The sequence below is a fragment of the Drosophila arizonae genome, chromosome 2 (genome assembly GCF_054131065.1).
Source record: "Drosophila arizonae isolate 15081-1271.41 chromosome 2, UAZ_ARI_1.0, whole genome shotgun sequence".
NCBI lineage: Eukaryota > Metazoa > Arthropoda > Insecta > Diptera > Drosophilidae > Drosophila > Drosophila arizonae.
The window spans coordinates 20,065,415-20,078,393 of NC_142922.1; the positions used below are offsets into that span (position 1 = coordinate 20,065,415).

General features: G+C 40.7%; 1 protein-coding gene and 1 long non-coding RNA gene across 22 annotated transcripts in view; one reads left to right on the forward strand and one right to left on the reverse strand.

Annotated features, from left to right (window-relative positions):
* The window catches only part of LOC108620745 (dystrophin), a 165,597-nt gene that overhangs the window by 139,420 nt on the left and 13,198 nt on the right, over positions 1-12,979 (forward strand). For 16 of the 21 annotated variants that reach the window (XM_089472699.1, XM_089472542.1, XM_089472552.1 and 13 more), the window contains one exon: positions 159-209. The exons of the other annotated variants lie outside the window; for them this stretch is intronic. In XM_089472699.1, coding sequence (XP_089328825.1) covers positions 159-209 — 51 coding nt within the window. The remainder of the gene's footprint in view (positions 1-158; positions 210-12,979) is intronic. 21 annotated transcript variants of the gene reach the window in all.
* Positions 1,480-3,708, reverse strand: LOC149270549 (uncharacterized). The gene is made up of 2 exons (XR_016270796.1): positions 3,309-3,708; positions 1,480-2,004 (listed from the first exon to the last, which is right to left on the reverse strand). It is a non-coding gene; the product is annotated as an uncharacterized LOC149270549 (long non-coding RNA).

Here is a 12,979-nt window from a genome sequence, read left to right on the forward strand (position 1 = left end):
CATGAATAATATTCAATGTAAATTCAATTGCCAGCTGCGGCTTGCATAATCTTAAAATACATTCATGCATTTGTTTTTAATTAGCCATATGTTTCTGTCACAATTCTTGTTTTGATTCTTATTGTTTTCTTTTTGATTATTTTTTTTGTATTTTGCAGACGAGTTCAGTCTCAGTTGTAGCTCAAATTCTTATTACCGACACGCTCAAAGTACGTTTACACTTTTTATTTACCTTGTCTTACTTTCATTTTTGTTATTATTAACCCCCCCAGAGAGAAACCCATAAATCTCATGGCATATTTGGGGCCTCTCTCTCTCTATAATATTCATTTGTTGTACATAATAATAACACGCACAACATAAAACACATCGTGTGAAGCCAAAGTCGGGAACATAAATTTGTCGCTTTTATCTAACAGTCGAATGAAAACAATTGTCGTTTCGATCTCGTTTTCGTTTTTTTCTTTTCTCTCTTTCTGTTTTTTGTTTACGATGCCGCCCAGTATTCATGATGGCGTTGAAAAGTGCCATAAGGCACATAATTAATGCCACAGAAGGCTGCTGCAAATTCACAATGAAGCTGCGTCTGGCATTTAATGGCGAGCTGCGATGGTGATGAGGCCGTTTTCCAATAGCGCCCATATTTATTTGCTGGTGTGGGGTGGGGGGTGGAGACACATCTGCTTCGCAGCTTCACAAATTTATGGGTTGCGGTAGGGATTTGAACCCCACAGCAACTTTGACCCACTTCGAATGGCTGGCTGGGCCGATAAGCGCCACATTGAGCGCAATTAGGCGCAATAGCTCACACACTCTAGACCCAAAGCCAGCTCTAGATGTACTCATGCATATGCGTAAATTAAACCATTTTTTGACAAACTCAGCGAACATCTTTCCAATTGGAATGCTCAATTGAGGGCACAAATGTTAATTGAAACACAAATATTTTGATTTCTTGACGAATCTTGAATTGAAATGTTTGACACAAGAAGTTAAATAATTTTGATTGCCTTTAAAAAGTGTTTGCGAAAGATTTTGTAGTATCAGAAAAATGTTTCTCTGAGTAAGTAGAGACAGCTACTTGAGACAGAATGAAGTGCATTCTCTTATTCAGCAGCTGCTGCTGTTTTCATATGTATTTTATATATATAAATAAATAAAAACATGCCTTGTTCTCGTACAAAGAGGTGTCTTTAATAATACATATTTACATATATACATTTATATAAATAATATACGAATATAAATAAGTATGTATAACACCCTAGCACCTCTAACTCTTGTGCCTCTTGATTGATTGTATATACTTACATACATTTATGGAAATAATGTAGTATATATATGCATACATATGTAAGTTATTTTGAATTTCCAAAATATTTTCATTTTACATTCTTAGTTGATTTTATTTATATTTTCTTTTATTAATTTTTTAGCATTCTTTAAATTTTTGAGCTACAAAATGATTTGACATTTGCATTACTGAAATATAAATTTATATCTTTGTATTTCTTATATAAAAAAAGGAAAAATAATAATATATATACATACATACATAACTGTCTGTAAATATCATAAAATGTGTAAACAAACACCAACCATGTGCGGCCTTTGCCGTCTCTCTCTCTCTCTCTCTCTCTCTTTCTCTCTCACTCACTATCTCCCCCTCCCTCTCCCTCTCTGCTTCTCTTTGAGCCACTTCAAGCTTGTTATGTGCATTTTGTGGGCTCGTTTGCTTTTCGGCTGGCCTTAATTTGAGACACGGCTTATTTATCGGTCGATTCGTCGCTTCTTTGTCTGCAAAAATTGTGTTCGAAACATGGATTTGGTTCGCTTGAACACAGCTGCAACATGATGTCATCCACATGAATTCTAGGGAATTTGCTTACATTTAATTGCGTAAGAGCTTAAAATGTTCCAAAGGGACTTAAAGTATATATGTATATGATTCAATCTACTCAAGAAATCCAAAGTCCATTAGAATTTACTTAAGCTGAAGCATGTCTGCAAATAGCAGTTGGTTAATCTAAAAGTTAATTTGAAGTCTGCATAATCAAGATCATCTTACAAAAGTATATAATAATGCATAATAGAGAATAATAATGATAATAATACTATTCTAAGTTTATTCTTTTACCAAGGTAATTCTGCTATTACTAAATCTATTTAATGTCTAATAAATTTCTTTACCAAGTCTGGTTTTTCACTAGCTTTTCAGTTGGCGAAAACCCAAATCTCACTTGCTTGCCAAGAGCATCGCATATCGACGCCTGTCCACATTGGATTTGCCAAATTTGGTTTTCTAATAATCACAGAAATTCGCGCTGTTGATTTAGCTGCTTTGCAGCTGTTGAATCTGAATCTGCATGTTGCATGCTGTTGCTGCTGACTGTTGCTCTCTGCTGCTCTCTAGATTGCAGCTAAAAGCTGGAAATTATTTATGCTAATTGCACTTAATTTATGCATGCTGCATATGCGTATGTGTGTGAGTGTGTGTGTGTGTGTGCGTGTGTGTGTGTTGAGGGAGAACTCTTAGGGAAATGCAAAGACAAGGCAAACACAACTTTGTTGTTGTCGAGTTCTTTATGTCGTTTTTGTTGCACATACAATTGATATTTATTAGTACACTAAGAGCCCTCGCTGTGGAGCAGAGGGGCCGATGGTGGGCGGGTGGAGGAGGAAGGTCTGGCAATTTTCGCGTGCCTCAAATGTTCAATTATCGCCGCAATTGCCGCCGCTCCGCACCCACGCGACTGCAACAGTCCCCCGCCCGCCCACATCTCTGAGTGACATTTGCATGGCAATGGATGGAGGATAAATATGTTCATATATTAAAAGTATATATATGTATGTGTGTGCGTGTGTGTGTGTGCGTTTCTATGCGACATGCAGACGCCAAGTGCCATTTAAGGCTTTACACATGTGGCAATGCGACGCCTTCTATGGAATTTATACAAATGTCAGCCAAATGTCGCGACTTGGAATCGGACTTTGTCGTGGCGCCTAATCCTGCTGGCATTATTTCGCGGTGCCCATTTCGGCCAATTAATATGCGGTTAATGGTGTTAACTGCTTGACGTGGTTATTTATAGGCACGAAAGATGCAACTGCAACTCAATTGCATGCCAGTGCAATGTGAGACAGACAGACCGACAGACCAGGCGAGTAGGAGAGCAGATAGCAGGCTGAGCCAGAGGCAGGGGCAGGCAGCGGCACTCGGTCGATGGCGTCGTGCATTTTGCATGCCAAGTGATGGAAAATGTATGCGATGAATTGCATAAGATGGCACAACTAACAGCAACTCTTACTTGTATCTTGGCTGGGCCCAAAGCCGAAGACAAATATCTGCTATCTTGGCACGTTGTTGTTGTTGTTGTTGCTGCTGTTGTTGCTATTGCTGCTGTTGGGTGTGGTGGTTTCAGTGGCACTGGCAGTGGCACATTTCAAGCATCTGCAGACGGCGAGTGCATGAAATGTATCCTTGGATAGAAATGCAAATGCGAAATAGAAAAAAATAATGTGGAATAACAAGCATCTACTGGTGTGAATAAATAACTTATCGAAATAAATGGCAGCTGAGCGTGTCAGATAAGTGAATCAAGTTGCGATAGAGCAAGTGTCCATGGATGCTGCCAAGCAGCTTGCCAAAGACTACTATATACAAGCATATATAGCATAGAAGGGAAAATAAAATATAAAATATGAAATAAAAAATATAAAATATAAAATATAAATGTAAAATGTAAAATATGAAATATAAAATATAAAATATAAAATATAAAATATAAAATATAAAATATAAAATATAAAATATAAAATATAAAATATAAAATGTAAAATATAAAATATAAAATAACCTAAAAATAAAAATAAAAGTAAAAAATCCAAAAATAAAAATGAAAGTATGAAAATATAAAATTAAATTATAAATTATTAAAAATATAAAAACTAAAATATAAATTAAAATATAAAATATAAAATATAAATATAGAAAAATATAAAATATAATATAAAACTATATAAATATTAAATATAAACTATGAAATATAAAATATTCAAATATGAAATATTGAGCTTATATTAAATATAATTAGAAACTGTTGCAAATCATTTGAAGCAAATGAAAGATTTGAAATAAAAGAAATGAGCAACTGAAGGAAATGAATGCATGAAGAAAAATTCCATCGATGTAAAATATTTCAAGATTGGAAAAGAATATGACAACATCAGTTATATGCTTTTAGCATATGAGGTATAGCAACAGTTAAATGATTATAGCTTGTAAGATATGGAATCAGTTGTTTGATTATAGCATAACTGACTCCATAGTTAAATGATGAGGCTATATCTATAATAATCCAGTCGATTTTGATTGAGAAGACTTTGAGCTACGAGCAGCTGCTGCGCGCGTACAAAACGATAACCAGACAGGCAGATATGTCTCAAAACTGATCAAGAATATGCAATATAAAATATAAGTCCGTGACGAAATGTACAAAAAACTCCATGATTGGCATATGGACTATCTGCAGCGTGAAGTTGGAAACTTTCGCACATATAATATATAGAGTATCTATCTAGCATTTCGAGCGAACTTATATTGATACGCCACTGTCGCATATCAGAGCATATTTAGCGCTCCATAAATGGCATATGCGATTTGTGTGCGTGGTGCATAAACCACATAGTTGCATGCATACAAATGCATGGCTCGAAGCTCGCCAAGTGTGGGCCAAGCACGTAGCACGGCTAAGGCCCGCTGATCGGCGCTTAGGCCAGGTTGGCAGCTGCAACCGAGTGATAAGCGGCCAACAGCAGCTTGACAATAGCTGTACGTCTATTTCCGCACGCTCCCAGCGCTCGAGCCTAATCAATTAAGAGCTGCCAGAGTAATTGCAGCATGTTTATCAGGCAGCGAGCAGTGGAGACATTGGTGAAGCATCTCAATCATTTCAATTGAACAATTATGTTGTGAGGCAGAGTTGCACTCAATTAAACTGAAACCTTTATCTCAATTGTGATTAGCAGCGGAGAACGCCCCCTCACCCCCTCGTCTGCCTCTCATGCCGTCGCGCTTCATTGAACTGCACAGCGCATCAAGAGGCAAACAAATGAAATAATTCACATCATGTCCGCTGGACAGTCGGACGGATTCTTTTGCTGCTCAGCTGAGCGAAGTGGCAGAAGCAGCTCAGCCAAAAGAAAGCACAAATCACAACTGCCTTGTAAAGAGGCAGTTTATGCAAATCATCCACAAATTGCCCGCCCCCCGCATGCCCACTTGACTTGCTTGGGTGGGGCAAAGGCTGTGCAGCAGCCAAGTATTAATAATTCTGGGCAAAGTCTCTAATGAGCGCAAATGTTTGTCAAAATGTTGACAAGTTAATTGAGCAGAAAATTTACATGAAGCGCAGCCAGAGCCGACGAACTTTGGAGCCCAGTTAACAACAACACAGTTCACTGTTATGCATTGTTAAGTTAGTTAGTTAGTTAGTCGGGACAGACAGCACCTAAAGTAGAACGAGCTCTTGGCCAGCGGATCGCCTCATTTATCAATGTCAGCCCGCATCAAAGACTTTGGACTTCAAATGAAGAATTAGTCCATCGATGAGACCAATTAAGCGTGAAGCATTAAATAAAAAAAAAAAAAACAAAAAATCAAATAGCTAGTTGAACTTTTTCTCCTGCTGCCGAAAATCACGGCACATTAAGGGAAAGTAAAAGTCGTCTCTGTCTCATTACGAACGTCTTAAGCTGCAGAGTTAATCAGGTATCGAGTACAGCGAGTACTCGATACAATTTTCGATTCCCGCGCCTTTGACAGTGGCGCACTAATGCGACTTTAATGAGCTGCAACTATTTTCCGTGGCTCTTCGAATATTCGAAAGCATGGCAAATTGTTTTCGAGTAAAAGTCAAGAGACGAGAGACCCGAGATCCGAGACCCGAGACTCCAGCCCGCTGCCCGCTGAGCGGATTTTAATGAGCAGCAGCCAATGAAAATTCCAACACGCAATATCGAGGCATTAGACATAATTCAGGGAAATTCTCAAAGTCTCAAGTACTTTAATACAAGTCAACTCAAAAGCTTTTCTTTTTGAGAAAATCTTGCATATCAAAATTTGTATATTATTATTGCAATATTTTGTGTTGCATATCCAGGCGGTTTTATTTAAATATTTCGGCTGACGTTCGGTTCTATTTCACCAACAAATTTCGAGTATCTGCACAGATTTTACATTGTGGGCGGAATATTTTCTACCTGGCTGCAGTTGGGGATCATAAATAAACCAAAGCAATTTTCTTTTAATTGCATGAATTTATAAATGGCTGCCACCCGTAAACTATTTGCTGGTGCAGCTGCAGGTGTGGTGGGGCAGGTGGTGCGGCATTGTTTTGCTATCATCTCAACGCTGCGCAATTCGGCCAATTTATTTGTTAAATAAACATTTTCGATTATGGCCAGGTGCGTTTGGCTGGATTTGCGATGAATCGTTGAATCTGTTTAGGCAAATGTGTAAGTGGTGCACGATGGCATTCTTAAAATAGAACCAGAACCAACTAAACCACATTTGGAATTCTCATTTGTTATCTGCAGCAATTCCAATGTGAATAGCTTTGATACACATTTGTGTTTATATATGTATGTATATATTTATATTTCGCATTTTTAAGGAATTCTTGAAGCATAAATATTCTTAGATCTGCTTATTTGTAATAGAAATAAATTTCTTGCATTATCAAATAGTTTCAGAAATAAATAAATACCTTCTCACAGGGTAGCTCATAGTCTGCTTTATACTACAAATAAATTAGAGCTGTTTATCATCATGATAACTCAGCTAGGCTGTCTAGCACTCTTGGCTCGCCAAATCCGACTGTGAAGTAGCTAAATCGTTTTTAGATTGTTGTAAAGCCACATGAATTAATTGAGCTAATCATTAGCTAATCGCTGGTTAGCCAAGTTCTTAGGTCTCTATGTTTATCCGATAAGAATTTGTGGCAACAGCTGGGCGAGCTCATTGATGGGCTGTTGATGTTTATATTTATATGTTATGTTATTTTTAAATGGCTGAGCATTGGAGTATTGTTTGTTTGTGCCTTACACACAGATTGCGAACTTTGTGCACTTTGGGTAATTAACAAGTTTGTTTGCCCCTGAATTTCAATATTTGCCCTGGCCCCCAGCCAGCCAGCCAGTCAGCCAGTCAGGCGGCTAGCCGGGCCGAGCCTGTTCGCAAGGCCACAAAATAGGCCATCGATAAGCGCAACTCAGCCAAAAATTGCGAGGGAAAAAAGAAGCAGATAAAAACGGGCACAAACAAAAAAACAAAACAAAAATGAAAAGAAAAATCAATAATCATTTAAAATTCAAATGGGCAAAGCATGAACCGGAAAATGTGCGAGTGCTGTAACCAAAACACAAAACCGGCAAATGCAAATTGGAAAAACAGATAATGAAAAGCGAACAGTGGGGCCCAGGGGCCGCGGTGCGCTAATGAAATTAAAAATTGATGCTTTGGGGCCACAGGCACAAATATGTCTGTATACCTAGCCGCGTATGGATCTAGCTGGGCGAGAGGCAAAACAAAACAAATGTCATTTAATAAATTGAAAATGTGGGCGGCAACATGGCTGGAGGGCGTGGCGGGCCGCACATTGTAGACTGGAGACTGAGTGAAAAGTGCGCTACTTTGCCATGCCTGATTGATTTTGTGGCTGAGGCTGAAGCCAATGCAGCCACAAGAAAGACAAACGCCGCCAGTTAGACGCGTCTCTTTGATGAAGTTGCCAAACCGACGATATCTATATATATCTATATACATATGTATCTATATATATGTGCGTGTATCGATAGCGACGCCGTTTTGCGGTCTGGTTGCTCAATCTTCCTGGTTTGCTGCAAGCCGTTGACATCAATTAATTGTGAAAAATATAATACGAAATAGAAAAAATAAAAATAAATTGACTATCAACCGGGAAGGCAGTCAGGCTGACGGAAAGACGGACCGACAGGCAGCAGCAGGCAGTCGCCAGGCAGCAGACGGCTTAGATTGAATCAAATTATGACTAGCTGGAAATTTGAAGCCACTCGCATGGCGACTCGAACTAATTCTCTAATGTCGTGGGCGTGGGTGTGAGCTCCAATCGGCTGGAGCTGTTGCTGCTGCTGCCGCTGCAGCTGTGACTGTTGTTGGTGTTGCTGCTGCTGCTGCGACTGCAACATCTTTGGGCCGCTCCATTTGCGCTTGATTAGTGCGCTCAATTTATTTCTCTTTTACACGCCAATTAATCAGATTATGTCCAAATGTGTCACTGGGTTAATGCAAATATATTACGGCTGCCCGCCATACGTCTATGCCCAATCCCAATCCCAGACCCATTTATAGTCATCGGCCGTTGGCTATTGCCAAGCTGTTTCGTTGATTCGCTTGGCTAGTTTTTAGAGAGAGATTTGCGCTTTGCGTCCGTCCTGGCATTCTCTATCTCTGTGTTTACGCATTCACATTTGTTTGCTGCAAATGCGCTTAGCACAACTTAATTAGTGAACGGCAGCCCGAAACAAATCGTAAGCCGACTTAACGGCTGCAGTCGCAATTAAATGTTTGCATATTAATTTCTCAGATTGATGCGAAAATGATTTATGGCCCGGGCATTTGAGAGCGCCTGAGAGTGGAGAATGCGTCTATATGTTTAGCTGAGCAAATATGCTTAATGATTGAGAAATACTAATTAGAGATCAAGAGTCGTTGCTCTTTTCTTTGACTCTTTGTGTTTGCAGAGCTTAACTAAATAAAGACAATAATTATATGGCTTAAATAACAAATTAGTAATCCCGAATAAGTTAAAAAATTATGTAAAATTTAATGGCAACAGCAGTGAATATTCCTGTCTTTATTTGATGGAAATTTTCTTGGGCAGGCCTATAATGGAATTGTGTAATTAATTTATTTTCATTTCACGACGCTCGAAATAATTAAATACAAATTTTCAATCTACGTCGTTCTGCAGCTCGCCCGGTCCAGCCTATTGCCTTGACATGTTAAACAGATTATCAGCAATAATCGAAGTCACATTAATAATGATTATGATAATGGCAATGTAAAGCATAACAACAGCTGAAAATGCCTCACTTTGAGCAACGTCAGGCTCAGCTCAGTTGTGTTGTTCATTCCTGGAGCATTCAGTATAAAGTCATTAAGCGGCACACCCAACAAATAAACAAAAAGAGAAACAAACAAAAGTTACAAAAAGAGAAAAAAGAAAAAGAAAAAAATGCTGAAATAGATCTCAGCAAATTTATCATTTTTCACAAAAGAAACAAATGGCAGTCAAATCTAGGCTTGGTGGAGCAAAACTTTGTCATTGTCTGTGTGTACTTTTCCCTCTCTCTCACTCACTCTCGCTCTCGCTGTCTCCCTCTCTCTGGGTCTGGCTCTGTTTAATCATCCACAACAACTTCAACTTGCTTTTTGGGCGCATTCGTTGCGGCCCACTGCAGTTGGCGGGCGGAAGTTGAGCAAACGGAAATTGAGCCATAAAATATTGTGACTAAATTATTTGGCCAAAAGCGGAGAGAAGTCGCAGCAGGGACTTTCAAACAGTCGTTGTTTCGGCATTCCAGGTGCTCAGCTGATCCGCCTGTCTCTTACAGTTACAGTTACTGTTATTGTTATTCAAGTTGTATGCGAACTTTCGCTTAACGCCTTCTCGTCAAAAAGAACTCGCACACGCCGGCTGTTAAACTGGCTCTCAAAGGACTTTTTATAGCTCATTAAAATGATGATTGCTCGTGCTGGGGTTGCGTAGGTGCGAAACGCTTAAAGCCGGCAGGGAATTCGACACAAAGAGTTTGCGCTTTGGCCTCTTCGGCACTTAGCGTGAATTTGCTGGCAACATTCTTGAAAATCAAGAAAGGAAAAAGAAAATAAACCCACGCAGCTAATTGCCATGTAAAGGTCAGCACTTGTCTTATTCTTGCCAAAGTTCAAAAGTTCGCCTTGGCTCAGCTCGGGCTCGGGCTCGGGCTCGGGCTCGGGCTCGAGCTCAGCATTGCCAAGGACCTGAGCTAAATGATATGCAAAATTATTTTGCAGCGGTAGCCACAAGATGGAATAATAAATTGATTGCTAAACTCACTTTCCCTGAATGCCCAAATCGTAAATATCCTGGCATGGGCAACTGAATTCCATGAAACCGCTTAACAACTCGGAGAGAGTTGGGGCAGTATATAGATGGTCTGGGAAGTATATTTCGAGTCTTATGGCATTGTTGTTATTTGCTTTGCATTTTATATAGATATATATCGTTATCGTTCTATGTACATTACATCCTTATATATCCTTTTGTTTACCCGGCGATGGCGCTAAATGCTGTCAAGCACAAAAGGATTTTTATTTTTGTCGGGCAGCGCCAGAGCCGGCACTTGGCTTGGAGCCATTGCATTTAGCTGAAAGCCATTCAATACACTTTATTAATGGCTTTATGCGATGCTTAACTCACTCGAGGCAAGGACGAAGTTCCACGCCTTGAAGCTGGAACTGCGCTCGCCTTTATCTGCTGCCTGCTGTCTGCTCTCTCACTCTCTCTCGCTCTCCATCTCCCTCTCTCCCTCCCTGCTGCGTCTGCTGCACTTGCACTTAATTTTATCTATTATGCTCCATTTTTGTCATTGTCTAACGAAAATGAAGATTCGATGCCATAAACGTGTGCTTCACTCTGTGTATGTCTGAACGTGAGCTGGGCTCTAGCCCTCAGCCCGCATGGCAGCAATAGAAGCCCAAAGTTGCCGTCAACTTGTCAGAGAGAGAGAGAGAGAGAGAGAGAGAGAGAGAGAGAGAGAGAGAGAGAGAGGGAGGGAGACAAACTATTGTGGTACTCGGCATCCTGCCAATGCTCGTAGTAGCCTCGCTCGCAGCTCTGCTGCCCGGGCAGCAGGTGTGTGTCCTGAAAACTTTACGCCATGTCGATGTGGCTGCTGCTCCTGCTGCTACTGGTGCTGCTGTTGTTGTTGGTGTGCTTCTGGCGGCAGCTGGGCACTTGGTTTGAAAATGTGATAAAATGATTATAAAATAATTTTCGCAAACAAAAGAACATGCATCCGGGAGCTCACACGTAGAGACTGACCAGATCCCTTGCCCCTCGCCCCACACTCGCTCAGCTGCTGCACTTGATACGTGCGACAATTCTGGATTCTGGAAAACTTTTACAAAGCGCCGGCCACTGCGCTGCTCTGTACATATGTAGCTCTCTAATTGGATAGATTAAATATATGTATATATGTATATGTGTGTGTAGTCGTGTTCATGTGTAGCAGCAGCACTTTAATTGCCACTTTTGACTAATTTCGGCATCTGGCCGTGGCCCACAGCTGCTTTGGGTATCTCGTCATAAATTCCCCACTCGACGCCCTGGCACATTTTCATGCGTGGCACATCTCGTATGCATTAATTATTTATCAAAATGCGGCGTCATAAAATAAGCGAAAATTACTTTCTGCACTTGGATTCCGAAGAAGCAGCACCATATCTTATCTCTCTCACTGTGTTTGGCCATAAACCTAAGCATGGCTTGGCATTTCCTAGGAAAAGCCAACAATGAATACCGTAGTAGACATATGGATATCATATTGATATTGATTAGATATTGAAAGCTCTTAAAGACAATAGGCAATAGTCAATTACTTGAATCTTAGACTCTATAAAATGCAAAGTCTTTGTCGTAAATGAATGCCATTGTGAATCTGGCTAACAATAAGACAAACATTAAGAACATTCTGGCTGGGCCACACACAATGAACTAATAGCCCCGCCCACCTGGAGTATGGCCAAGAGTCGATGCAAAGGCAAAATCAAAAGCCGCTTGCAGGGGCCAATGCAATAAACAAGTCTTAAGGTCCTAGATGCTGGACCAGTTTTCTAAGCCCAACACACTCGCACACACACACACACACACACTCGCAGCAGAGCTTCAATTTGTTTGAATGCGTAGCAGCAATTTGTGGCAAATTGCTGTCAGACGGATACACAAAGTGCAGCTCGTTTCTGTGAGAGGGGAGGGAGGGGCTTGAGCAGGAGGCGCATATCGAATGGCTCGCCAGCTGATGCGGCTCACATTTGCAGCTTTATTTATCGCAACGAAAACATCTTGTAAATTTTCCACGTTATTTTCCGCCTGAAGTCTATGCGCGCTTTGCCTCCATCTCGGCCACGGGAAAATTCAACAATTGATTCCATTTGGCTGGCATTCCACCTCCGCCCAGCGAGCCTTCGCGAGCGAGCACACGAAATTGATATGAAAATTCGTTTAACCGAAAGCCTTTTGAGCATGGCACAGAGCAGCGGCTTGCACCCAGCCACGCCCACGCCCCCAGGGGCTGACAGCCTTGAATAGCAGCAGGCCGACTAGCCGCGCTGCCGAGCACTGCGAGTGACCTCCTTCCCAATTCGAATTGCCATTCCCAACGCCTTCTGCCCCAGCCATTCCCGATTTCGTAGTCTCCATTTCATGCAGCGGCTCGTTGCGATCATTTGTTTGTGATAAATTGTGCCATGTCGCCTGGCACTCTTGACTTTTATTGCTGGCCATGGTCAGAGCGGCGTCCTTTTGCCCACTGCTTGTTTGTTTTCCGTTTCCAGCAAAAACTAGGCAAAGCCAGACCCAGACACAGACCGAAGGCACAGAGAACAAAAACTCGCATTTTATATTTGATATATCATTTTCTCAACGCCAATTTCTGGCGCCCGCCGTTATTGATGTATGTGTGTGTGTGTGTGGCAGTGGGCGTGCCACATGTCTTTCGGTTTGCAATTGGGCGCATGACGCATGGGACTTGTATCGACTCGACATGAGCTTGAGTCATGCTTGAGTCAAGAACAAAATGAAACTGTGAATAAATTCGAAAATTCCATCTCTAATTCTAGTTGGAAAATTTGTAATTTGAAAACGTAATTAAAATACCAATACCTTCATATGGGAGA